A 27,003-nucleotide genomic window follows, 5' to 3' on the forward strand; every position below is an offset into this window, starting at 1 on the left:
CAAAGTGGGAACTGTGACTGTGGGGTGTGAAGCTACAGCCTGTGGCCTGCATTATGGGAAGCGTCCTAAGGTTCCTGGCCATTGGTTCACATTCTACTGTGGGTTAAAGGCTTGGGAGATGGGCAGGGCCTCCTTGGATTAACTCCTGGCGCTTCTGTTAATGTTGAAAAAGAGCAAGAAGTAACCCAGCCCCAGTTCTCAGGCCAGTTAATGCGAACAAACTGGGATGACAGATAGGGTACTAGGACTTTTTACATGTTAAGAACACTCTTAAAGAAGTGTATATTAAAACCTATGAGCATTTAGGTGTTTGCTGTTTTGTGTTATTGTGACATTTCCCTGATCCCAGCAAGGTCTGTCCTTAGGAGCCCACTCCCACACTTAGGGTGAAATTGCTGGCTCTGGGCCTGCTTGTCATACGTGGAGACTGCAGGGGTCAGACACTCTGAAACGGCGCACCCAACCATCTCCTTGGCTGTACCCTGGAAGGTGCAGGGAGAAGCAGCTAAAACCCCATATCTTTTGTGTACATAGGGCATGAGGTCTATTCTGAATATTCTGAATGCAGCTCGTGGGTTATAAGGACAGAGCCTGGGGTTGGTTGGCTGGAGTTGACTGACTATTGGTTTCCCTTGCGCAGTGTCCAGGAGCTGTATTTTTGGCTCTGAGAGCATGCTAGTGGTTTGCAAAGCAGCACAAAGCTAAGCTGGGGTGGATTAGCTGGGAAGGGAAGCAGCTTGGGCAGTTGTTTTCCTGCTGCCCAGGTCTGACTGGTTCTAGAGCCTGGGGCTGTTCTTGGGGAGTAGGGGGGAAGGGGCAGTGCTTGCCTGTATATTCTGTGCCAAAGGGAACTTGGGAGGTGTAGCTTGGTAAGCCCTGCAGATGAGGGGTGTCCTGTGTGAGGGGGGCAAAACCAGCTTCTTGGTGCTGCTGCTCTGGTTCTGCTTTATTTATACTGGTGTGTCTACTCTACATGCACAGATTCTGTGGCCAAGGGAGATCAAATTCTACCATAAGAATTATGACAGAAACCTAATCTGCACAATGTGTGTTTATTGCAGTGTATTGCTATTTTATTTTTATGTTTTTGTAGAATTAAGATGGGTTTTGGTTAAGCACAGGCCTGGCAGATGCCAAGGCAAGAGAAAAGGCTTTTGAGGAGGGGAGTGAGGCAGCTCAGGCATGAGAACAGAAAGCTGGCCTAGAAGGGAGAGGAGGAATAAAAAAAACCTTACTCTTAGGTAGCTGAAATATTTGCCTGAAATTTGCTCTGCTTTTGAGCCTCAAGTTTCAAAGTACTTTCAAAATTTCTTTTGTTTGTCGAAAGAACTAGAAAGCCTGCCAAGAACGGTTCCCAGTGCAGTGTGTGCGTGTAATCATTTCTTCCCGATGGGTAGTGGTAGAAATCCTAAAAAACTAACTTGCTTTTGTATGCATACATTTTAAATAATCTCATTGACTAGCACAGATGGTGGGCTCAAGAAATAACAGCCCAGCAGTCCAGTCTTCCTTTTCCCGGCATCCAACTATCAAAGCTGGCAAATTAAAACTCCTTGGTGGCAGAGAGAGGGAGCAACAGAGCGCATAGGACTTTTTTGGCGATGGGCGGGAGCTTGCATTCTGGGATTCTGTTGTTGGGCAAAGCATGCTACAGAGCCACAGGACAGATGTGTGTAGAAAACCTCAGCCCACTGGCACTCTCCTTGCTAATCCTGAATGTCCCTTTTCAAACTCTTAATAGTGGCAATTGATACTTGTTTTGGAAGAATGTTTACAAAAACACAAAAAGCTCTGTGTTTGCACACAGATTTGCCTCCTTACAAAGGGCCTGTGAAAGTTAAGTAAGCCAGAATAACTGCTCCAAGGAGTGTTCAAGATGCACCTCCCGCTGGGTCCGGTGCTGGAGTTTTCCTGTGCCCTGTTGCATAAACCCAGCTGGGTCTGTAATAATCCCACATGAGCCTGCATGTGACTGCAAAGCTAGTGAGCTGTGCAGTAGCCTTTGGGGCGCTGCACATGTGGGCAAGGCAGGCAATATTGCCTAGGGCGGGGAAACGGGTAGCAATCTCCTAGTCTCTTATGATTCAGACTCTGTGACAGACGAAACTTGGCCTTGTCTTGGGGTGTGGGGAGAAGGATGGAGGGGAAGAAGCAAACTGTTGCATTGTATAAAGCCATTTGACAACAGGCTGCTGTCCAGGGTGTGGTCTTCTACTGGCATGACTCAGATATTCTCTTTCCCCACCCAGTGCTGGCTGATACTGGAGTTTGGCCTGCAGCCTCAGGTGCAGCACAGCTGAGTTCAGATAATGAGGGGGTCCTGGAGTGCCTGTGTTTGGGGGCAGTGGCTGCGGAGCGGGGTACAGCCCTAGCTCAGGTTCCTCAAGTTCCTCTCTGGGGCCTGATCTGCACTAACCACTTAAAGCAGTATTGCACCACTTTACACAATTGTGGCTTCTGCCAAAGAATCATGGGAACTGTAGTTTGTAAGAGTTGTTAGGAGACCCCTCCCGCCCCCCCAGCTACAATTTGCAGAATGCTTTAACAATCTCATTTGCAGGGAACTTGGGGAACTGTACCTCTGTGCGGGAATAGGGGCCTCCTCCTAACAACTCTCAGCACCCTTAACATGGCCTAAAGCGGTATAATTGTGCTTACATTATGCCGTGCAGCTGGTGATCAACCTGAACTGTCCCACTCAACACCTGCAGTGTGAGCCTTGACAGGGCCTTGTTACAGGCTCTGGCTTGCAGGCTCATGGTGCTGTGGCATGCACATGGGAGTGTTCTGCAGAGCAGCTGGGCAGGGTACAGCAACATGCCTTTCTGCACCACTTGGCCAGGAGGCTCAGTCTTCTGCCTCTCTGGCTGTCTTGTCCTCTTTGTTCACTGCTGTGTCCCCTTTCCTTGTTTCCCCTTTCCAACGTGCAACGGTTGGCTGCTAGATGAGAGTTGGAAAGTCTTAATGGTATCTTGGCACCACCCCAAAACTGACAAACCGAACTGAAGGAGCTTCAGGAGGCAGCATTCTTCTCATTCCGGGGCCTTCGGCTCATCTTTTTCTCTTCCTCCTCCACCCTCTCTGGAGCATGATGCCTCTCCCCTGCCCCCACCCTACAGTTGTCCTGGGGCGCTTGGAGCTCTTTGAGTTAGCTCAGTGCTGGGTGCCTTTTTTGTCTCTCTCTCTCTCTCTCTCTGAAGTAGCAAACATTGAGGTCCATGTCAGAAACCTCAGTTGGAAGCGACAGTGCAGAATATTGTACTAAAAGCTCAGATTTTTCTCCCTGAGTTACTAACTGTTCTTTGGAGTTTCTGACTGTTCTTTGGAGACCCCCTCAGCCACAGCCAGATGAGGACTTGGGCTTGTGTGTTGTTCATTGCTAGGGATGTAAGAAAGCTTTGGTTTCCATTCCAGCCTTGCGTTCATCTCATACAGCACTGTTTCCTTTCTGCTGCAGATGGGCTTCTTACTGTCCACTATGGTGAGATATAACAACAGCTAAAACAGATCATATTTGTTGAATTGATTCCCGTTGTGGAATGAGATGAATGTTAATATAAACAATTTCCATTCACACTTCCACATACATTCTCCAGCATCCCTACTTCCTGCTGCCATTGTTCCTTGACAACTTGGAGGCAATTCCCATTTGCAACCCTCTGGCTCCACTAGGTTTCCGAGATCCAGGATCTTTTCTGTTTTTTGAAAACAGGTGGGTTTTTCCCCTGTGCGCCCTGGAGGTTTCTTCCTTGTGTAGGAATTCCCTCTACCCCTCTCCCTCTTCCTGTAAGTGTGTGCAGCATCCCCACACAGTAGACACCTATTTTCCTAACAGGAGGAGCTATACTTAGCATTTTTAAAAGGGGGAAGGGCCATAGCTCCGTGGTAGAGCATCTGCTTTGCATGCAGAAAATCCCAGGTTCCGTCCCCGGCATCTCCAGGTGGGGCTGGGAAGGTCCCCCGCCAGGAACCCCAGAGAGCCATTCCCAGTCGCTGGGAACAAGACTGAGCTGGCTGGACCAGCTTGGGGGAAGGCAGCTTCCACGTATAATGCTTCAGACAAATGTCCAAAGTGCTACATGCACATTATCCTGGAAGTTACAGCACAGCACTGTTTTGCCCAAAGTGCAGGTGGGGAGTTTTGGCTGAGGGAACAGTGACTTAGTTGCCTAAGGCCACCTAAAGAATTTGTGACTGAGGTAAAGTTTAAAGTGGGGATTTCCTCTCTTGCACTTTTAACCACTAATATTGGTTAAACTTGTTCTTCAGATAACACCCAGGAGAGATACTTTGGGTTTTTTTTAAGGCTTAGGTTCTGAGAAGTCGCCACTTGATCTTGCTTGATTCTTGGTGGAAAGACATTTATGGTCACACAGGCTTTCAGGCCCATCTACATCAGCCCTCCCAGTCTTCCTTTCTGCCCTTCTGGAAGTTTATCAACTTGATTTCCAGACTCTCCACATCAGGGGCGTACCCAGGATCAAAACTAGGGGGGGGCAAGCCATGGTCGCCCCCCCCCCCCGTTTTCCCAGAATTGTCGACCTTTTGGCTGGCGGGGTGGCATGACATGGGCCCAGGACTCCCGTGATGCAGGGGGCAATAACCAGAGGCGTAGTAAGGTTAGGTGCAAGGGCATCTTAAGCATATCCGGCGCCGGAGTACAAAGATCCCTCCGGAGGGCGCCTCCCATTTCCCACATCATACATTCAACACACATTTAAAGCACATGATTTCACCCAGATAATCCTGGAAACTGTAGCTTCCCACTCACAGAGCTACAGTTCCCAGGATTCTCTAGAGGAAGTCACGTGCTTTAAATGTGTGGTCTACTCTAGAACTGGTGTCAGCGGCTGAACATCTGCTTGACATGCGGAAGGTCCCTGGTTCGGTCCCTGACATATCCAGGTATGCTGGAATAGGACTGCATAAAAATCCCAGAGGGCTGTTGTCAGTCAGTGTAGACACCATGGAGCTAGGTAGGCCAGTGATACAACTCTGGCTAAGTTATCCCTCTATAAAAGTAATATTTCATTTCCTCAGGTCATGTGTCCCTTGTTAAACTGGCAGAAAAGGAGGGGCCCCACCCATTTTTTGCACCTGTCCTGCCCACCACTAGTATGCCACCCCTGAGAAATGGCCCTTCATGGAAAAGATTACCCATTCCTGGTTTAAACTACCTTGATATGTTTTATGAGTAAAAGTAATCCTAGCTTCATTCCAGAATTACAGTATCTGATGTTTACATAAACATTTTGGAAACAGATTTGTCAGCGGTTGGCTTTATAATTTCTCAAACTTTTTGGAGTCCTCTGTCCATAGGAAGCCCAAGTGAGCCAGTAGTATTTACTCAAGTTTGCTTGGCATTCTTCTTCCTCACTTACTGGAAAATTAAGTGTCTTCCTTGTATTTTTGAAGTAAAAGGTAAAAGGTAAAGGACCCCTGGACAGATTAAGTCCAGTCAATGGCGACTATGGGGTTGCGGCGCTCATCTCGCTCTATAGGCCGAGGGAGCCAGTGTTTGTCTGCAGACAGCTTCCGGGTCATGTGGACAGCATGACTAAGCCGCTTCTGGCGAACCAGAGCAGTGCACAGAAACACTGTTTACCTATTTAACTACTTGCACTTTGATGTGTTTTCAAACCGCTAGGTTGGCAGGAGCATGAAAAAATTGGATTAAGCAAATAAGAGAGCCAGGGAAGTATAGCAGTTAAGAATGTTGGGCTAGGTCGGACCTGAGGGAGGCCCAGGTTCAAATCCCCACTCAGCCAAGAAGCTCATTGCATGACCTTGGACCAGTTGTCCTCTCTCAACCTTGCCAACCTTGCAAAGTTGTTACAAAGATGAAAAGAAAATCATGTTTACTTCCTTGGACACCTTGGGGGAAATGGAGGAGTATAAATGTAGTAAATAAAGAAAACAAACAAACAAACAAACAAATATGGACTGTGTTACTGGAAAGGTACTTTTCCCCAAGTCAAACCATCTAGCTCAGTACTGCATACACTGACTGGCAGCAGCTCTCCAGGGTTTCAGGCAGGGGAGATTCTTAGCCGTACATGCAGATGCCAGGGAGGAAAACTTGGGTGCAAGGTGTTCTAACCACTTAAGGGGATGACCCTCCCCTTAAGACATAGATACATTGGAAGCCACATTATGCAAAATCAAACTCTTGGTCCATCTAGCTCAGTATTGCCCACACTGACTGGCAGTGGCTCTTCAGGAGTCTTTCCCACTTCCCAGCCCTAACTAGAGATGCCAAAGATTGAACCTGGGACCTTCTGCATCAAAGCAGATGCTCTGCCACAGAGCTATGACTCCGCCCCCTGCTTTATTTGCAGATTAAATAAATAGCTGGAATGTTGGGAATTAGAAAAAAATGAAACAACCAGTTATTCCCAGCCTAGCTGGTGGGGGGGCACTCCAGCCATCCGTAGGGCCATTTGCCCCTCTACCCGCCTTACCCAATTACCCCTTCCCTACCTGGCTGACTGGGGAGTGGGCTCCACTCTGCCAAGGGGGGATGCCACAAAGGTTGGCACCCTCTTCCAACAGAGCCAAGTTTGCTCATCTAGTCTTCTCCTGTTTCCCCCACCTGGCATGGACCTGGGCTGGGAGGGATGAGATGGAGCTTTACTTCCCTCCTTCCCCTCCCTCTTTGATTCCAGGTTGTTGGGAGGGGGGTGTTTCCCCCAATGCATTGCCTTTTTAACCCTTCTCTGGCCCCTTCAGCCACAGATTCCTATGAAGGTCACTATGTAGCATCTTGGTCAATGCTGAGGTTCATGGACAGGAATTTTGAAGTCGTTTTTATATCTTGCAAACCCCGTTCTGCCCTGTTATGCCTTGTTCCTGACCCACCACTGTTCCACCCGTTTTGCCTTTAACCAGGTCCAAAAGGATCTATGAGTTGGCAATTGCCTGAAATGGTCTCCGGCTGTACAGTTTCACAATATGAGTATTTATTATCATCGCCAGCCCACCTTTTATTATTTTCACAATATGAGTATTTATTATCATCGCCAGCCCACCTGGGAAATCCTTCCCAGGAAAGTAACATTTTAAAATGCATTGAGAAATGCATTTAAAAAATTAAAAAATTCCTTCCAGTAGCACCTTAGAGACCAATTAAGTTTGTTCTTGGTATGAGCTTTCGTGTGCATGCACACTTCTTCAGATACACTGAAAAAGAAGTCACCAGACTTGAATGCAAACTTGATAAAGACTTGAAGGCAGGAAAGTGGAAAACAAAGGGTTAATTGCTGCTGGGCAAAACAGCAACTAAGGAACAGGGAGAAGCCACAACAAGGAGGGTCTTAACAACAAGGTGGTTTTAACACAGCAAAAGGCAGGGAGGGGCTGAACAACAGTAGGCAGGTAAAAGGACGCTGCGAAACACCAACCCAGGAGATATTTTTGCTAGCGGTAGAAAAGCAGGGATTTTAAACAGCTCAGAAAAAGGGGGACAGAGGGAAACACCAACTTCAGAGCAGTAAAGTAACTTTAAAAGGGGCGAACCAGAGGAGTTGGGGTGAAGGAATGACAGACAACACAACGCCAGGAACAGGCAAGCCCTCCAAACGTGTTAATATTCCCAGAACAGCGGGAGGGAGGGAGGGGTGAGAGGGAAGAGCGAAGCCTGACGCAGCGGCAAAAGCACAGTGAGCAGAGCCGTCCCCACACCAGCCCGCCGCTTTGAGCGCGCTCCTCCTTGCCTCCGGGACAGGAACTGCCTTGGGCAAGGGGGGGGGGGCAAAGGGAGGAACTTGGGCGGCAGGGACAGCAGCCTCCTTCTTCTCCGCTCCTCTCCTCCTGCCCCGCTTCTTCCTCAGCCTAAATGGACGCGCCGGGCAGCCCGGGAGCCGCCGATCATTTTTGCTTCTGGGGGGGGCAGCTGGCTTCTAGGGGGGGCAGCTGCCCCCGCCTGCCCCCCCTTCGGTACGCCCATGCTCCACATGAAACTTTCTGGCTGAAGTTACCTCAGTCAGATTATTGGTCATGGTCCCACCCAAATCTTACTGGTTTGGAGCTGGGCCTCTTCTTTGCTGAGTCCAGAATAGGCCCGCTCTGCCTCCTCTGGGAGCCAGTGTGGTGTAGGGGAGCCAGTGTGGTGTAGTGGTTAAGAGTGGCAGACTCGTAATCTGGTGAACTGGGTTCGATTCCCTGCTCCTCTACATGCAGCTGCTGGGTGACCTTGGGCTAGTCACACTTCTTTGAAGTCTCTCAGCCCCACTCACCTCACAGAGTGTTTGTTGTGGGGGAGGAAGGGAAAGGAGAATGTGAGCCGCTTTGAGGCTCCTTTGGGTAGTGAAAAGCGGGATATCAAATCCAAACTCTTCTTCTTCTTCTCCTCCTTCTGTGGGGCCAGGAGTCCCACAAAAGGTTCTGTTCGCCTTTATTTTTATGTTGGCTACAGTCTACCATAGGAATGCAGAAATGCATTGCATAAATTGATGAGTAAAGGTAAAGGTAAAAGGACCCCTGACCATTAGGTCCAGTCGTGTCCGACTCTGGGGTTGCGGTGCTCATCTCACTTGACTGGCCGAGGGAGCTGGCGTTCAGTTTCTGGGTCATGTGGCTGGCATGACTAAGCCGCTTCTGGTGAACCAGAGCAGCGCATGGAAACGCCGTTTACCTTCCCACTGGAGCAGTACCTATTTATCTACTTGCACTTTGACGTGCTTTCGAACTGCTAGGTGGGCAGGAGCTGGGACCGAGCAACGGGAGCTCACTCCGTCGCGGGGATTCAAACCGCCGACCTTCTGATCAGCAAGCCCTAGGCTCTGTGGTTTAAACCATAGCGCCACCTGCGTCCCACAAATTGATGAATAGAACCTCTTAAAAAAATACTGGGGGGGGGAGCCTCTCACTTACGAAGTATTCGCTCCCCAACTCTTTGGAGCTCATAAGCACATTTGGAAATGTAGGAAACCGTTGTTCTCACTACAAAATATGAATTTCACATAAGAGAACTGGCAATACTCAGACTCCCCCCACCCCTCAAAAAACCTAGGCAAATCACTCCTGTACTTTAAAACACAGACAAAAAATAGCACAACAAGGCTCTCAAAACAGGCAACCCCCCACAATTGAACAACCACAAAAGGCAACCCCTCTCAATTTAAAAAATAGAAAGTGAGAAGAGCAGACGCCTTAACAGGCACCATGGGATGTGTGTGTGAGGGTGCCCTGGGCACCCCTGTCTGAGGGGACAGCCTGAGGAGAAGAACCCTAGTTTAGTGGTAGGTTCTAGGCTCAATCCCTGGCAGACTCTGGAGACCTGCTGCCATTCATTGTAGAGAAATTGATATAGATGGACTCAAGGTATAATGCAGATTTGAAAAATAATTCATTCTTTGTGTGCCTTTCTTTTTCTTTTTCTTTTGAGGAGTTTTGTCCTTGACTGACCCTCACTTAAAAGTCTGGGACCTGGGAATTATTTTGGATCCCCTCCTTACAAACATAGATTTAGGTTGCCATGCTAATGTTACCCTGCCAGTTATTTATTCCACATAAAGATGGGCTCTGCAGATGAGCACACACTCACGTAATTACATTACAATAAGGACCTGCTATCAGCCTTCATGCTAGGAATGGCCAGTTGGTAGCTTTCAGGCTTAATCTGCCTCCCAGTTGAGGCAATTATATGTCTCCTTGGAGGCCGCACCAAATTTTAATCTGAGTATAGGGTGCCATAGATGTGGGCAGGCTAACTCTGACTCTGAGGTCCTCCATGCAAAGCCAGGTCCAAATGGCAGCTCAGGAGTGGAGCCAGTTGTCTAATGCACCCCATGAGCTGTATTCTAGGATGACCTGAAAATTAAAGTATGAATTACATCTGGGTGAGTACAGTTCAGCCTCATTTAAGCGTGGGAAGCCTTTGTGCTGTTGATGCCGTTAATAAGTGGGACTCACAAACACAGCCCACTACATATAGTCCAGTGATCCCCCACAAACCCTCCAAGGGTCCTGATTTTCCAGGGATAGTCCCAGAAATACTGAAGCCATCCTGCTTTCTTTTCTTTTCTTTTTTTTATAAGGAATTTATTGGCTTTTGCAAAACAAAGAACAACAAAACACATACACCAACACAAACACAACAATCAAACCATAATAAAAACAAATACAAATCACACCAATAATTCTTTTTCTTGTTTACACAAAAAATTTTTTTTTTCTTGTTCGAATCTTTACTAGGTGACTTCCCCCGTTTTCTCTCCTTTGGTTCCAATTCTAATTTACTTTAATAACTTCTCATCTCTAAAATTAAATCATTCAAAAATAAAAGCTAAACATACTTCTTAAAATCTAATTTTTACTTCAAAATATTCTATCACTTCTTAACTCAAATCAAATCTATTCCAAATATAACTTCATAGTAATTAATAATATAACTTCGTAACACAACATATTACTTCTTGTATCAAATCATACATCTTCTTTCACTTAAACTGCTGCTAATAAAAACTTAACATATCTCTTCAATAATTCAAATCTTAAATTCTTAACACACTGATTTCAGGGTACCATAATAAACCATCCTGATTACATTTTAAATATTCTCACCCTATCCCTTTTCTAACCATTTTCCTTCGCCATCTCTGGTTCTCCCCCCAGAAATTTCTCCATCTCCCTCCAAAGCCATTGTCCAGAATGTCTTCTTTTTCTGTAAGTCCACAGGTCCAGACACAATCCATAAATGTCCTTGCAGGGTACTTCAAATCATCTTCTTCCGGCATCTCCGTTTCAAAGTTCCAATCATCTTTCAATTGTAGGTTCACAAATCTTCTTCCCATCATTTCTGGGCTCTCACCCCAGAAATTGGATATAAAATGTTTTCCAACCCTGTGTCTCTCACACCAACAGGATTGTTCAGCTTCTCAGAGTTGCGCAGCCTCTATGCTTTGTTTTTTCCAAAACTTTCTCATGTTCCCTTGCAAGATTCCTTTCCATTTTAACGAAATTCTCCAAAGTCTTCCCTGTAGCATACAACATTTTTTCGACATCCTGGCTCAGCAAAATTAATTTCTGGTTTAATAATTCCAATTTCAAAAAAATAATCCTTTGTTCATGAGTCAGTCCTGGATCCAGAGCCAGTTTAAAAACGAAACCAAGCATGGTAGAAGTAGGCATAGGGTATCAAATTTCAGTATTTTTCCATCTTTATCAGAGAGTTTCAGCAGCCATTTTCCCCGGAGTCAGGGTGAAAAGATTGCATTCCAACCACTTCAAAAAGAGATATTTCCACAACTTTAGCACCCCTAAAAGGGATTCAGCCAGTCTCACTTATCAAAAAAGACATACCATTGAAACTTTGTATCCACTACTGCAGCAGCAGTCATGAAGAGAAACAGTTATTTTCTTCTTTAAACAAAGGGAGGAACGGGCTTCCTGTTTAACGTTCCTCCCGGAGTGCCAAATGTCAATCAATTTAGATCCAATTAATCCCGTACTCACGGCCTGCGGGTTTCTTCTTATTTTCTTCAAAGTCAGGTAGAACGAACTTGCTCATCGCAGGCGGCGGCTGCCGCTTCGCCGGCCCGGTTGGGGCATACCTCCACAGCCCGACGCCGTTGTCCCTTCACTCCCTCTCCCCCTTTACAGGGGGAAAGGGAGAAGGGTTCAGCGCCATAGCGGGCTCGCTGGAGAGCCCATGCCGCGGGACGCTCGACCCGCGGTTTAACGGAGCCCCGCTGTGCGGTAGCGGGGCTCCAACCCCCGGGCCAGCCTCAGTCGTTTCGCTGCCGAAGCGACCCACGACCGCCCGCGATGGCGTCCTCGCCGGAAGTCCATCCTGCTTTCTAATTTCATCCCAAAATGTCCCGCTTTTCCTTTTTCCTCCCCTCCATGTATCAGAGAACAATTAAAAGTGGCAGACACATCAACCCCCCCCCCCCGGTCATTTTTGGAAACAGGAACTTTTGTCACGATTAAACAATTCATAAGATATTGGAGTATTGCTTGCTTACAATATGCGTGTTGTGTGTGTTTAGGTGCAAAAATGGAGTCCTCTTTATACTGAAAATAAAATATTTACACCAAATGAAGGAAACAGTGATGCTGGCATATAGAACTTCCTATAATATTGAAGGAAAATGTAACCAATCCACTTTAAATTTTTATTATTGCAATGCTTCAACAGCCAGCCATTTTTTAGGAAATGCATTGAGTGTTTATTCTTTTATTGTAAACTGAGCCTTACACTGTCTACTCAGAAGTAAGGCCCAATGTATTCAATGGAGCTTACTCCTAGGTATCTGGGTAAAGACTGTGCAGCCTTACACTGCAATCCTAAACATTTCTACTCAGAACAAAGTCCCCACTGAGTTCATTTACTCTCTGGTATGTTCCTGATCATTCTCACAGTTTCCATTATTACTATATCTATTACTATATCCCACCTTTTCCTGCCTTTTTCAAGGCGGACTACAGTTAAAATTTTATTTCATTTCATTCCATTTATCTGTTTACAACAATTCTGTGAGGCAGGTTCATTGGAGAGGTTGTCATCAGCTAAAGGTGACAGATGTCAATGTGTACATGACGTCTAGGTGTGCAGGAGATCAAGCGCGAGAGGAGAATAGAGTGTCCCTTTTTTCATCTGAGAAATGTTGGAGGGTGTGCTGCCAGTAGATGCAGACTGAGCAAGTTAAAGGTTCCTGGCATCTCCAGGTCGGGCTGCAAAAGACTCCTCTCTGAATCCATGGAGAGCTGTGGTCCATCCATGGAGAGTGGACAGTAGTGAACTAGATGGACCATTGGTCTGGTTGACGGCGTTTGATATATAACTCCTGCCCACCACTGGTGCAAAGCATGCCAACAGTTTGACTGTTGAAAAAATAAAAGCTATTTGCTGATTATGAGAAACTGAGAGATTCTATGCTTTAATGATACATCTCTCTCTCTTCATTTTAAAGGTGATGCATGTGAGATATCTATCTGCATATTCATACACCTTAATGACTGGGAAACTCATTGCTAGCTGGTGCCAACCTTATGGAGTCCTTGCAAGTAATTGTGGTTTTCTTTTTCATGGCAAGAAATGCCTCTAGGCTTGGACTGCTATCTGGAAAATATTTCCCCCACCCACTTCCCAAAGAATACAGACTATCCTTGAAGCATGCTTACCATAAAGATGTGGTCCTGTGGACTATGCCATATCCCGCCTGTTTGTCATCCCCTTTGCTCTCTGCGTTCTGTCCTCATCCCCATCTCCCCTCCCCTGCCTGATTTAATTCCCTTTAATGAATTCCAGATTCCAGCTACATCAAAGCCCCAGATGCATTCCTCTCGGGAGAATACAAAGGCAGCCGCTTCTCTCCCGCCACCCCGCCAGTTTCAGAGACTGGGATTGGGGGCAGGGGAGGTATCCAACCGTCCCCCTTGTTTTGCGGCTGGAGCCAGCACCTCCTCTGATGGAGGTTAGTTGGGGGGAGTACAAGGCTGCTTTGATCCATATATGGGGGGGGGCAGCTCTCTGTTCATCCCGGTGGGAGGGCAGCAGTATTAGGGTAGCTCTCATACTTGCCATCTGTGCCTCATTTGAAAGCCATATAGTGAACACCCTTCTTGTGGGAGAAGCAATCTCTCTCTCTCTCTCTCTCTCTCTCTGTTCATAGGAGGGGGTGCAAAGATAAGTAATGCTACTCAAGGTTCAAATGGGGATGTCGTGCACACACCAGAACAAAAATCTTAACACTTTTTGAAATCAGCACATACCAAAATAAAACTACCCCCGCTTCCTCAGATTTGAGTAGAAACTGGTCAGACATTCTCAGTGTTTTCCTTGATTAATTGCTGGTCACACAATAAACATTATACTGCTCCTGTAATCATAACAGCTAGGAACACAATTTTTAGATGTCATTTTTTAAAAAAAGATATGATACTGTGTGTTAAATTTCCATTTGTATTTTGAGTGCATTTTATACAGTATATTAATATGTAAACCACTTAGAATGTTTTGCAGTGAGTATATCAACTTCTACAAGCTTAGGGTTAGAGATGTCATCTCATCATTTGCAGTCATGAAGTTTCCTAGGCATTCAATGACCTTTGAACCCTGTGGATGCACTTTCTTCTGGGTGTACTGCAAGACTGGAGGGGGTCACCTGCAGGGCCGTCTCATCATAGGGGCTGGGTGGCGTGGTGCACCAGGGCGCCGGGCCCCCAGGGCCGCCCCCACAAGCCCGCCGCCGGCTGCTGGAAGCTGATTTTCACCATGGCTGAGCAGGAGCAGCAGCGTCCAAAGCGAAACCCAACGCCTCATCTGCACTCGACGCGGCTCTCTGGACCATCCACCGAGCCCACCCTGCCACCGAGAGGAAGCGCCGGAAGTGCCGCCTTGGCTCTTCCCCCCCCGCGTCTCTCTCCCCCCCCCCGCCTTCGCGGGAGCGCCAAGAGTTAACGAAGCTCCGCGGACGCGCGTCTTGCGCTGGCGAGCGAGTAGGTGGCCGTGAGAGTCCGAGCTCAGGATGCGTTCCAAAGAGGCTCAGGGAAAGCGAAAGAGGCGGTACGTCGGGGGCGCCGGAGGGATCGCTGCGCCACGGCGGCCGATCTCCTTAAGATGGCCCTGGTCACCTGCTTATAAGGCCTTGCAGGGAGTTGCTTTGACTAGCACAGAGGTCAAGGAAATGGCTAGCCCACTGACTATTTTGTTCCCTATCAATCTTCTTCATCTCTTTTCCAGGTCTCAACAATTTTCTCCCAGTCAGACAAATGGTGAGAGTTCAACAGAGTTGTTGTCCATACGGTTTCAGGTGAGCACCCCTCTGCTTCTGACACCAAGTCTCTAGATTAAAGTACATGGTGAGGCATCTGGAACCATGCATTTTATGTATGTACTTTTTGTCAATAATTTACACCCCATATTTCTGTCAAAGTGACTAACAGAGATTTGAAAACATCAATAAATACAATTAAAAATATTAAAAACAAGACAGAATATTAAAAAATACATCTGATAAAACTTTAGAAAATAGTACCTAGGGAATAAACCAGTGGGTCTTACTTTTACATAGAACTGTGCTGCATAACAATTCATTAAGATAGCTAATTATTTAACAGGAGTAAAATTGTTTTACTTGCCTTACACAGAGCAAGAAAAGCTGAGGCAAACTGGATCTCCCTCACGGGAGCTTTTTTGTTTTCCTCTTCACATACAGAAAGGCAGCTGGGCGTTGTTCCCTTGACCCATTAATACAAATCTAACCTAAGTGTGGCCCTCTGCTACCTCTTACCTGGCCCTCAGAACTCTTCACAGGCCACATCTCCTGCCTGGGTACACCTCTCACTGAACCTGTTCCATAACTGCCTCCAGTTTTTTGGCCTAGCAGGAATCTGTCCTTGAGCTCTTGAACTGGCCCCTTGCTTCCCTGATGGAGAGCTGTAATAATAATAATAATAATAATAATAATAATAATAATAATAATAATAATAATAATAATATTTTGTGCCCCGCCCATCTGGCTTCCCCAGCCACTCTGGGCGGTTCCCAAACGAATGTTAAAACAAAACAGCATTAAATATTAAAAACGTCCCTAAACAGGGCTGTCTTCAGCTGTCTCTTAAAAATAGGATAGCTGCTTATTTCCTTGACATCTGATGGAAGGGTGTTCCACAGGGTGGGCGCCACTACCGAAAAGGCCCTCTGTCTGTAGATGTGGAAACTTGTTTGCTGGACCACAGCTGGACTGTGTACAAAGATAAGAGTCTCATCCACTGCCTCAGCTACCACTAGCATGTGCCCCCAACTAGGAAATGCAACCTTTGATCTAAGAAAAGAAGTTCCCCACCACTGCATGAATATTGCACCTCATCTGCCGTACTATAGAGATCAGGGCTGTAATATTCCTTTTTCCTAAAAAAGTTAGCATTACAAATAGGCACAAGGTGAAAACCACCAGACAACACAAACATTGATGGATGTTATGTATTCCAACATTCCTTATAACTGTCTCATTTAACTCAAATCTTGGGATAATGTCTTTCTTTATTTGCCTGTGTATAATTTATGTAAGTTTTCCTCCTTCATCAGTATCAAGAATCTTCCTTAGCCATTGACATAACAGTGTCAGTTTTCCAGTATCTCACTCAACCAATTTTAGCTGCAGTGATTATTTGCCAAACTGGTTGTTTTCCTATTGGCAGTAAGCCATCAAGCATTTTCAATCCACACATTGAAAGGATCTGTTAAAAAAATACCCCAATTCAACCACTTCACAGAAAGCTTTGCTTTCAGATAAGTCCAACACAAATTGGAAAAAGCAGCTGTTGTCAGCCTGGTATCTCCAGTATTTATATTATAAAATTCTATGCTATATCCTGTTAAGTTTAGTCAGAATGAAGGTGTAACCAGACATGCCTTTCCCAGTGTGCTGACTGGGGCTGATGGTAGTTGGAGGATGCCAGTTTGGGGAAGACACCTGTAGCAGATCCATGATTTGGATCTCTTATTGTTAAACACACAGAGACACATGTGCACATAGAAAGAGGCCAACATGAGACACGTACTTCAAAAAACACATACTGTGGTTTGAGTTGTGATCACATATCTCTGCCAGGATATGAATATAGGTGACACATGGACATGATGTATCATTACATCTCAGCTTGTTGAGAATGTCAGCTCTTCAACAGACTTTCAGGTGCTTATGGGTCATTCACTTATACAGGCCTCCGCTTGCCTTTGTTGCTGAATTTCTGTTTCCGTGAAAGCTGAGGCTTAAGAGGTTTACTAATCGAGGGCTTCTGCTGCCCCTGGGCATTCATCTCTCTCCACCTACATTTTTGACATACAATCTTTTTCTCAGGTCTTTTGTAGTTTTCATTCTGATTGGCAGAGTCACCCTGTGAAAGGCCCTTCTCTGACAGGAGTCTGCTCCTCAGCTACTGCCATGGGTTGAAAGTTTATCAAAAATAAGACCCAGACTCTTGCAGCATATTACACTGTTGCTGAGAAGTCTACTCTGGCTGCCAATTTGTTACTTGAGTGTAGCTGCACCCATTTTCCAAAACTCTCTGCCAGTTAATGCTGGGTGTGTACCTTTCATCTATTATTATTATTATTATTATTATTATTATTATTATTATTATTAACAACATTATATTTTATACCACATAATGCCAAATAGACATTAAGTGACACTCACTTAAAACCTTTTGGCACCAACAAAAATCTACTTTATGTAAGCCAATGCAGACATGTAATTTTATTACATACATTGTTTTTTTAAGTGTTCATTTTAGCTTTGTGCTTATAAATTTTATGTGTATTTTCCAAAGTTTGCTTTTAAAGTCTGATTTTATTAATGTTTTCTTTCCTTTTTTTCTTACTGTTTCTTGTAAACCACTTAGAGATTTTTGTTAAGCATGATATAAATCTTGTTTTTAAAACAACTTGATAACCTGAGGAAACTGCCATGGAATCCTTAATGGGATGAGCAGGTAACACATACCCTTGCAGGCCCAATCTGTATGCTCCCAGAGTCACTGAGCCATAGCTGTTCCCACACACTTCTGATAACATGAGAGAGGAAGCAGTTCCATGGGCAGGCTCTGGCTCTGGCAGGTGATTGTGCTCTGCCAGCCTTTTCCTGCCTCAGTAATCATATTGATGGTCCTTCCCACAAAATTGCTCCCTTTCAAACTTTCCTAACCCTGCATGGGAACAAAACTGGGCTGAACTAAGACTCGTGTTATTATTAAAGCAGGTAGAGGAAAACTTCCTTGTGCGTTAACTTTTGAGATACCATCAAAGAGTAGCTAATGTTGATTATTATGTGCTATAGGTGGTGTCACTTGGATTTTCTTTACACAGAGAAGGTCCCAGGTTCAACACCAGCATCTCCAGGTAGGGTTGGGAATGCCACCTGCCTAAAACTCTGAGAGCTGTTGCATTTAGTGTAGACAATTATGAGCTAGATGGACCAATGATCTGACTTGGTCTGATGATCTGAGCTAGACGGACCAATGATAAAGCAGATTTATGTGTCTCTATGCAGCCTATCTGTCTTGACATGTTTTTTTTATGGACTTCTCCTGTAGGATGTTGTAAGAACCAGAGACGATGGTCAGAACTCAATGAGATCTTCCTACTCCAGCCCAGCCTCCATCAGTCCACGGCCCAGCAGTCCCTACTCTCCTTCATCTCCTGGATACCGAGTCGGTAGCCCATACAGTCCCCAGAGGCTTGACCTACCCAATGAGGGCAGAGGGGAATCTGTGGTGAACAGTCGCAGGTAAATAATAATCCTGATCCATGTGACTCTGCATCCTGTTTCCTGAGACCAGCCAGATGCCTCCATGCTCTGTTTGTGGGTTTCTTCCTGGCAAGAGTCCTCCCCACAAAACATTAGAATTCTGAGGTCTACTGCATCAGTCCAATGGAATCTCCATGGTCAGTTGTAGCAGCTGCTACCCCCTTTTAAATCAGTCTTAAGGCTGGTTTAAAACACAGCTAGGTCACTCTCTTTCTCCATTTGAATTGAAGGGGGGGTTTGGGGAAATGCATTAAAACACAGTATTTCATAAGAAGCAACAGGATAGGTATGGGAAAGGTATGGATTGTGACTAATGTCATCTGTATGCCACTTCCCAAACCAGCAGTGGAAGCAAACTGGGTGAAAAGTAAACATGGATATGTACACAGCTTAAATCATTGCTGCCCAGTGAATTCCTTAAGTTACTGATGCATCGTATAAAATATTTTCTTTTGCCTGACCTGAATCGACTTCCAATCAAACTCATTGGCTGATCCCCAATTCTAGTAATGTGTGGGAGAGTCTAATCCAGGGGTCCCCAAACTAAGGCCCGGGGGCCGGATGTGGCCCAATCGCTTTCTAAATGCGGCCTGCGAACGGTCCGGGAATCAGCACGTTTTTACATGAGTAGAATGTGTCCTTTTATTTAAAATGCATCTCTGGGTTATTTGTTGGGCCTGCCTGGTGTTTTTACATGAGTAGAATGTGTGCTTTTATTTAAAATGCATTTCTGGGTTATTTGTGGGGCATAGGAATTCGTTCATTTTTTTTTCCAAAATATAGTCCGCCCCCCACAAGGTCTGAGGGACAGTGGACCGGCCCATGGCTGAAAAAGTTTGCTGACCCCTGGGCTAATCTCTGGACTCAGCTACATTAGTCTTAGTTGGTCTCTAAGGTGCTACTGGAAGAAATTTTTTATTTTTTATTTTGTTTTGGAAAAAAAGCGTTTTATATACATTATAACACTGTGACACCAGATTGCACTGTGGAGATTTCCCACTTTGAGATTTACGATGTGTTTTCCTGAAACACTTTTTTGATGTGTCTAGACCAGGCATAGGCAAACTCGGCCCTCCAGATGTTTTGGGACTACAACTCCCATCATCCCTAGCTAATAGGACCAGTGGTCAGGGATGGTGGGAGTTGTAGTCTCAAAACATCTGGAGGGCCAAGTTTGCCTATGCCTGGTCTTGATCCAGCCTCTCTCTTTTTCTCCATCGGATATCATTTTATTAGCAACTCTCAGGTCCCCTTTGGACATCTTTAAATTAAAACGCCCCAAATGTTTCATCCTTTCTTCTTGGAAAGATACGCTGTCCGCTTGATCAGTCTGGTTGCCCCTTTCTTTATCTTCTTCCAGTTTTGTAATATCCTTTTTGAGATGTGGTGACCAGAACTGTCCCAACAATATTCCAAATGCCCCATAGATTTTAACATTGTAATGTTGTTTTGTTTTGTTTTGAGTCTTCTTTCTAATATAGATTTTCTTTGTCACTTTTGCTGTACATTGAGTTGATGGATTCACTGAGCTGTCCACAACTCCAATACAGTGGTACCTCGGGTTACAGACGCTTCAGGTTACAGACTCCACTAACCCAGAAATAGTACCTAGGGTTAAGAACTTTGCTTCAGGATGAGAACAGAAATCGCATGGCGGCAGCGGGAGGCCCCATTAGCTAAAGTGGTACCTCAGGTTAAGAACAGTTTCAGGTTAAGAACGGACCTCCAGAACAAATTAAGTTCTTAACCCGAGGTACCACTGTAACTTTTTCTCTCGTTGGTCAGGGTGCATTCAGTTCCCAGTGCACTCCGTTATGGAGAGAGCCTTTTGGGGCTCTTCACAGTAGCTTGGGTTTTCTTCCTCCTGAAAGAACATCATGTTTCTCTCTCTCTCTCTCTCTCTCTCTCTCTCTCTCTCTCTCTCTCTCTCTCTCTGTGTGTGTGTGTGTGTGTGAACAAACACTGTCAACAAAATTCTGGTTGGTGGGAGTTGTAGTCCAGCAGCATCTAGAGGGCCACTGATTTCTCATTCCTGATAATTATATGTTACTTCTTCCCTGTAATATGCAGACTGGTCTCCAATTGTCTGTGTTCTCCTTTCAGCTTCCATTCTCTGGAGAGCTCGTTGGGAATCTCTGACGAATCCTATGGGCAGCAGCATTCAAGCAGCAAGCAGGTAAGGATTTTTAAAGCTCAAGCTGTTTATGAGACTCCTTGGAGCCCTGGAGATAATACCTGTATAGGACCATCAATGTATCCATGCTGCTGTATGCTTGGGGACGAACCCTGTCCTAAAAGTGTGTTTTCTGTAGGCCTGCTTCTGCTGCCCCCTTTAGGCTGTGTCCTCCTTAGCTACTAGTTTTTATCTGCTTTGTTGCACGTGTTGCTGTGTGTTAGCAGCACACCTGGCTAAGGATGTTTGCTTGTTCTTACCTGGTGTCTCCAAGCAACAGCTGGGAGCTGGGGAGGCAGAACCAGTTTGGGGAGGCACTACCTGTGTCTCGTGGACACAAGAGGCAGGGTGTTGGCAAATGATGCAGCCTCACAAATGTTCTGCTTGCCTCTCCTTCCTCCTGGGATCTATTAAAGTGTCTATTCAAAGCAATCCCCATGACTGCTTTTGCCAAAGGGACCTGCTTGTGTTGTTATGGGGGGGGGGAGCTTGTGTTCTGTGGCAAACCCTCAGTCCTGAGACAGCTTTGCAGTGGCGCCTGTAACACTGTTCAGCTGAGCATCTCCTGTAACGTAGCTTTCAAGAATTTATGTTGAGTTTTTACATGCAACAACATCAGAGACAGTGAGAGAATGAGAGAGAGAGAGAGAGAGAGAGAGAGAGAGATTGATTCACAGGATCCTCTTGCCATCTTCTAGCTCCATTTTGTTTAGGTATCTCTCAATTGTTTCTTTGAGAAGGAATTGTGAGCCTTCTCTCTCTTGAACAAATTGACATTGAGATTCCTGCATTGCAGGGGGCTGGGCTGGATGACCCTCGGAATCCCTTCCAACTCTACAATTCTATGATTCTATTATTCTGTGACATGTGCTTCAGTTTTGTTTATAGTTGGGGTGAGAGCTGAAAAGGCCGCAGGTATGGATGTGCACAGAGGATCCGTGGCTTATCGTAGCACATTGAACATGAAAGAGAAAGAGAGAGCTTCCAATGCAGACTGTGGTTGAACTCTACAGAATTTGCATAGTTCTGGTTTTTTAAAACAAGCCCATCATCATTTTAATCTTTATGATAGCATTGAGAACTTAACAATATGTGGGCAGTTCTCTGCTTGTCTCTGGCTTCTTCAATAGGAACATTTTCCAGTATTCCCCCTCCCCCACCTCCTGCAATGCACACACATCCCATCCTGTCCTCCTCTCTTTCTATCTTACACAAATATTTTCTCTTTCTTGGACCCATGTTTTTTTGTGAATCCCAATGCCAGTTCATGAGAGAGAGATTGAGGTGGGGACAGTTCCAGATTGTGCAATGAAATGAAGCATGTAAATTAAGTCCATTGAAGCATGTCTGCCCTATTTGCATAATTTAAATTGCAGAATTTTGCTTTTGGGCTGCACTGTCTTGAAGGTTTTAGGTGGGTGTCAAAAGCAAAGCCCCACTCCAGTCCACCAAAACAGAACCTTAAAAAAACACATTAAAATATAAAGCTCACCACCACTACCTTTGGCCAATTTAATCCTGATCTTCACAGAATTAAGAGCAGACAGGCTGGTCTTAATGTTTAATAGGGCTCAAGTTAGACTTAGTTTGTAGTCATAGAGGATTTCATTCCAGCAAAGCCCTCCTCTGCATTCCTACAATCCAAACCCATTAGCCTTAGGTTGTTGTAAAGCAAAGTGAGAGTGAGCTGGTGTCACATGCCATTCTCTCTGTCTCTCCCACTTGTGGCATGGGATTAATAATTCCAAGTTACCTGCAAGGTTATTGTATGGATTACACCTAGTTAGTGCAGGCGAGACTCCTTGAACACTCAAAAGTACTATACAAAGGTTGATTTGCCAGTAATAATGATTACAGGGTGCTTCCATGCTCCCTAGACATGCTTTGCTACAGATCCCAAGACCTTTCTGGACCTGTCAGGTGAGCTTCCTAGCCAGTTTCTCTGGGTGATCCTTCTGGAATGCCCCTGTCCTCCCTCTCCTCCTATGGTCTTTGCTGAGCCTCCTGACTCCCTGCCCGTGTGTCCTGGCATCTCGCTCTCCTGTTGCTCTTGGGCTGGGTGAGCTGTTTGTTTGCTTGCTTTGGCTCCAGGGTCTGGCTGCCCTCTGCCTTGTCTATGTTCTGGGCCTATTTTTCTGGGAGGTTAGCCCCAGAGCGCAGGGCTTGCCAGCTGGCACCTTGCTCGCCCCAACCCCTCAACCCCTTGGCTTCTCTGTCATGTTTTCCTTTCCTTCTTTGCATTTATTTGCTTTAGTTCTTGGCCCCATTGGTTGGCCTCCTCCCTACCCAGCGGTTGCATCAGTGGTGGGGGCTGAGATTTGAGTGTTGGAGGGTAGTTAAATGAGGTTTAGGCCTCGTTGGTTTCCTCTTATCTTATTTTCCCCAGAAAAATTCCTTGGCCGTGCAGTTCTTCAGATGCAAATAGCAGTAATTAACCTAAAAGTGTTGCATTTCTTATGTGAGCCCCAAATCAAGGAGGAACCAGCTGCAGGCTGTCCATCTGTTTCCTTTCTTACTGGTGTTCACAGTTGGAAAGTTTGGGTGCAAAGAAAGATTTACTGGCAAGTGGGTGCATGTTTAGGCATGTGTGTTCTACAGGGCTGGCCCACTCAGGAGGTGAGCTAGTTTGGTGCTTCCAGGAAGCTAATAAGCAGGGCACAAAGTCAGTGTTGCTGCCCCAGCAACTCTCATACAGTGATAGACTACTATGGAAAAGGGAGGTTTCATTTAACAATGATGTCTAATAGCTATTGGTGGGCCATCCTGCTCCAATGTTTGCCTAAGCTTCTTAGACTTGGCAATCAGTCTTTCTCTTGTTGGCCTGATCAGTAATGCTGTCTTCTGTAGAGTAACCTGCCCTGGTGTCTGAAAAGGCATAGCAGTAAACTTCAGGTTCTGTTCCATCTCTGGCATCAGTCTCCTAGCTCTAACCCCAGGCTCCCAGGCTCCACCAGAGCATGAGGGCTTGTGACTATTTTTTATTATTATTCAAAGTTGGCAACCTTAAATGTGTTTGGGGTGTGTGTGTGTGTGTGTGTTTGTGTTTGGTAGGTCTCCAAAGTTAGGCCAGTGGAGTCACTTAGCAAAGCTCCATGGAATGGTATGTAGGCCTAGGCTGGATCTTTGTATGGGTTTCATTATTCCTTGGAATTGTTGGTGTCTCTGTGTGCTAGATGGGTGGGCACTCTGGAACCAAGGAATCAAGTATTTGCTTGGAGGGCAAAAGAAGCATGGTGAGGTCCAGTTGAAATCTCCTTTGAGCAGACTGGCATGGAAGGGGAAATCTCCCCTTTGTTGGGTAGGTGTGGTGTTGTTGATAATGGAGATCCTATGCAACACTGATGGTTGTGTTTCTATCAATTCCCTTGCACTCTGCTGCTACCAAAACATTTGCTTCTAGTTAGGAAGGCCTTTCTCCTTTCTTCCATCTTCAAGGCCTTTAAACAGGAGCAGATGGAGCGGGTAAGGAAATTTTATCATTTGGACTAGCAGCAGTACCATGCCTTCCAAATATCAAGCTGCTTGGGGATGGGGAAAGATGGGTAGAAGACACGCAGAAGAGGAGAGGAACAAAAGAACACCAGGACACTGGAAGGGTGGGGTGTGGGGTGTGTTTCTGCATGGTGCCTGTTGCTCTTACCTATCTATGCTCTGGTGACTTTCCCTGGATTGCTGGGTAAAGACTTCCTTCCCTTCAGTGTGTTCTGCCCAAGCTGCTGCCTCAACTAGGGCCTGGGAGCACACAGACAACCTGTTCATTGAGCTTTCATCCTGATTTGCTTGTAAAGAGATTGGACCCTTCACGCCCAGTGTGACCTAACCAGTCCATGACTAACCTCAAGAATTGCCTCAGAAACCTCATCAGTTTCACTGCAATGGGATGGAAAGGGAGAGTTTGGTAACATTGTCATTCACATACTGGTGATACCGTGCTCTAAATCCCTGGAAGACCTCTCCCACACAGGAGAAGAAGTTGCCTTGAGCCACCCAGTGAGACCTTGTATCGCGCACTCCAACTGGCAGGCGCTCTCCAGGGTCGTCAGCAGAGGCCTTTCCCATCACCTGATGCTTTTAACTGGAGGTGCCCGGGACTTGGCTGCCTATTTTCTGCACGCAAAGCACATGGTCTTCCACCACACTGTCCCACCAGCCCCTGCAGCCTGTGCCACTCATGACAGCCATGGTGCGTCACTCAGTCTCCTGACCAGCGCAGTCTTCCGCAACATTGGGCCAGGCCCCCTCCATATTGCGGGGGGTGGACCCCCTTCAAACAAATATTGAGGGGGCTGAAGACACCTCCGCCTCCTAGAGCTAGCATGCCTGGGGTGTTATAAAGACAGGCAGCTGGGTGGGTGGGATACCTGGCATAGAAGCATATGCCCAAACCATTCTGGGAGCTTTGGAGCTTCCCTGAAAGCAAAATGATGTGGGGTCCTTTCTGGTGCCCCTGACTGATGCTCACTTCCTGAAGCTCTGGCCAAAACCTCTCAATCCACTGCTGCTTCTTCCAGTGTGGGTACTGTGCTCCTGGGAACTGTGCTTCAGCAGTGATGGTGTTGCCCAAGCCACCTCCTGGCAGTCATATTTTCAGCACCTAGTTGCCACAGTCGGTGTAAAGGGGGAGCAGCAAAGAGCCCCCAGTCAGGTTTCTTCCACTCTTCTCTTTCCCCACTGGCCCCCTAGCTTCTGTGTACCCTTCTTCCCATTCAGCTGTTCTGCTCCTTCCCAATTAGCAGCTGGAAAGTGTCTTTTTGAAGGTGTGCGGCTCCCCCTTGTGGTTGGTGCATGCCCTGAAAGAGAGAGGCGTGAAGGTTGTGAAAAGGATTTTTCACTCTGTTGGGCAGTTGAATGTGTCCACCCAAAGGCTTTAGGCATTGATTGTTTTAGCTCAAGGATGAGTTATGGACACAAGAATGTGCAAACTTCCCCCACACCCTTGCAGGAAATGAGTTCAATGTAGGGTTAACCTGTTTAACTTTAGCCCCATTCAAGTCCGTATACGACTCTCCCACTGTATTCACAGAACAAGCTTATAATGACTCCTTGCCCTGTTGTAATGCATAGTGCAGCTTGCCATGGAGACCCTCCCAAATTGCTTGTAGTTTCCTTATGATGAAGCAACATGTGGACGGTCCTTAAAAGCCATGAGAGGACCCGGGAGGACTATTGCAACAATGAATGTTGTAGTCCTGCTGTTATGCTCTATCATTTCTGATTTCACAGAGCAGCTCCATTCTTATGGTTTGCTACCTTCACAACAAGGGACACAGGTGGCGCTGTGGGTTAAACCACAGAGCCTAGGGCTTGCTGATAGAAGGATGTCGGTTCGAATCCCCGCGACGGGGTGAGCTCCTGTTGTTCGGTCCCTGCTCCTGCCAACCTAGCAGTTTGAAAGCGCGTCAAAGTGCAAGTAGATAAATAGGTACTGCTGCAGCAGGAAGGTAAACGGCGTTTCCGTGCACTGCTCTGTTCACCAGAAGCGGCTTAGTCCTGCTGGCCACATGTCCCAGAAGCTGTACGCCAGCTCCCTCAGCCAGTAAAGCGAGATGAGCGCCGCAACCCCAGAGTCGTCCACGACTGGACCTAATGATCAGGGGTCCTTTTACCTTTACCTACCTTCACAACAAGTTGAGACACCATTGTTCCCATTCCATTGGTGATCTGAGGCTGAGACAGGGATTTGGCAAGAGCATGAAAAACATCAATTGCAAAGATGGAACATGAGGCTAAGCTTCCCAGAATTAAGACAAAGTCTCATCTCAAGCTTGGCTCCGAAGTGGAGGTGCAAAGTATCTTATGAGACTGTACAACTTTGCATGATTCCCATGGTTCACCTATCCCTATGGCTAGCAAAACATTTTTTATTTTATTTTTTACAAAATATCCCAATATAATGTAAGGAAATGCACATAGCTAAAAGAATTCAGCTTTTCTTCAGTTCAGGTAGCGATGTATTAATTACCTTTTGTTTTTAACACTCACCTTTGACTGTGACCTCCTTCCAGTATTATATGCCAGAGGAGTAGAACATATCTTTTGGGTTGGCAATCTGCTGTCAGTCTGCAAGCATAGTTTTTTTGGGATAGATTCACAGTGGGGAATTGTAGTAGTGGTGGTGATGGACAAAAACTTTCAGGATCTTGTTCCGACACGTGTGTGTGTAAGAGGGGGGGTGAGAGTTTGTTGTGGATTGAGGAGTGTGCTGCAATTCCATGGAGGCAGATTGTGATATTAGGTACACAGTTAACCTTCAAGAAAATCTTGGCTTGTTTGTGTGCCCACTGCTGTGTTAGCATTTTATTTATTGCGTTTATATCCCATCTTTCTTCTGAGGAGCTCAAGAGGGCATCCATCTCTCTCTCTCCCAACCCAACTTTATCTTCATAACCTGCCTTTTAAGTACCGGTATGTTAGGCTGAGAGTGCGTGTGTGTGTACAGGTCCAAGGTCACCCAGTACGTTTTGTGGCTGAATGGGGATTTGAATTTGGGTCTACCCAGTCCTAGGCCAGCTCTCTTAACTGATACACCACACAGGAAAGTTTCTAGCCCAAAAACATGTTTGACAAGTTGGT

The 27,003-nt window shown here is 46.0% G+C and overlaps 1 protein-coding gene across 2 annotated transcripts in view; it reads left to right on the top strand.

Moving 5' to 3' along the window:
- Positions 1-27,003, top strand: part of PDLIM2 (PDZ and LIM domain 2) — a 61,285-nt gene that overhangs the window by 24,678 nt on the left and 9,604 nt on the right. For both annotated transcript variants that reach the window (XM_033171971.1, XM_033171972.1), the window contains exons 4-6: positions 14,687-14,756; positions 18,043-18,236; positions 20,361-20,433. In XM_033171971.1, coding sequence (XP_033027862.1) covers positions 14,687-14,756; positions 18,043-18,236; positions 20,361-20,433 — 337 coding nt within the window. The remainder of the gene's footprint in view (positions 1-14,686; positions 14,757-18,042; positions 18,237-20,360; positions 20,434-27,003) is intronic.

The sequence above is a fragment of the Lacerta agilis genome, chromosome 15 (genome assembly GCF_009819535.1).
Source record: "Lacerta agilis isolate rLacAgi1 chromosome 15, rLacAgi1.pri, whole genome shotgun sequence".
In the NCBI taxonomy this organism is placed as follows: domain Eukaryota; kingdom Metazoa; phylum Chordata; class Lepidosauria; order Squamata; family Lacertidae; genus Lacerta; species Lacerta agilis.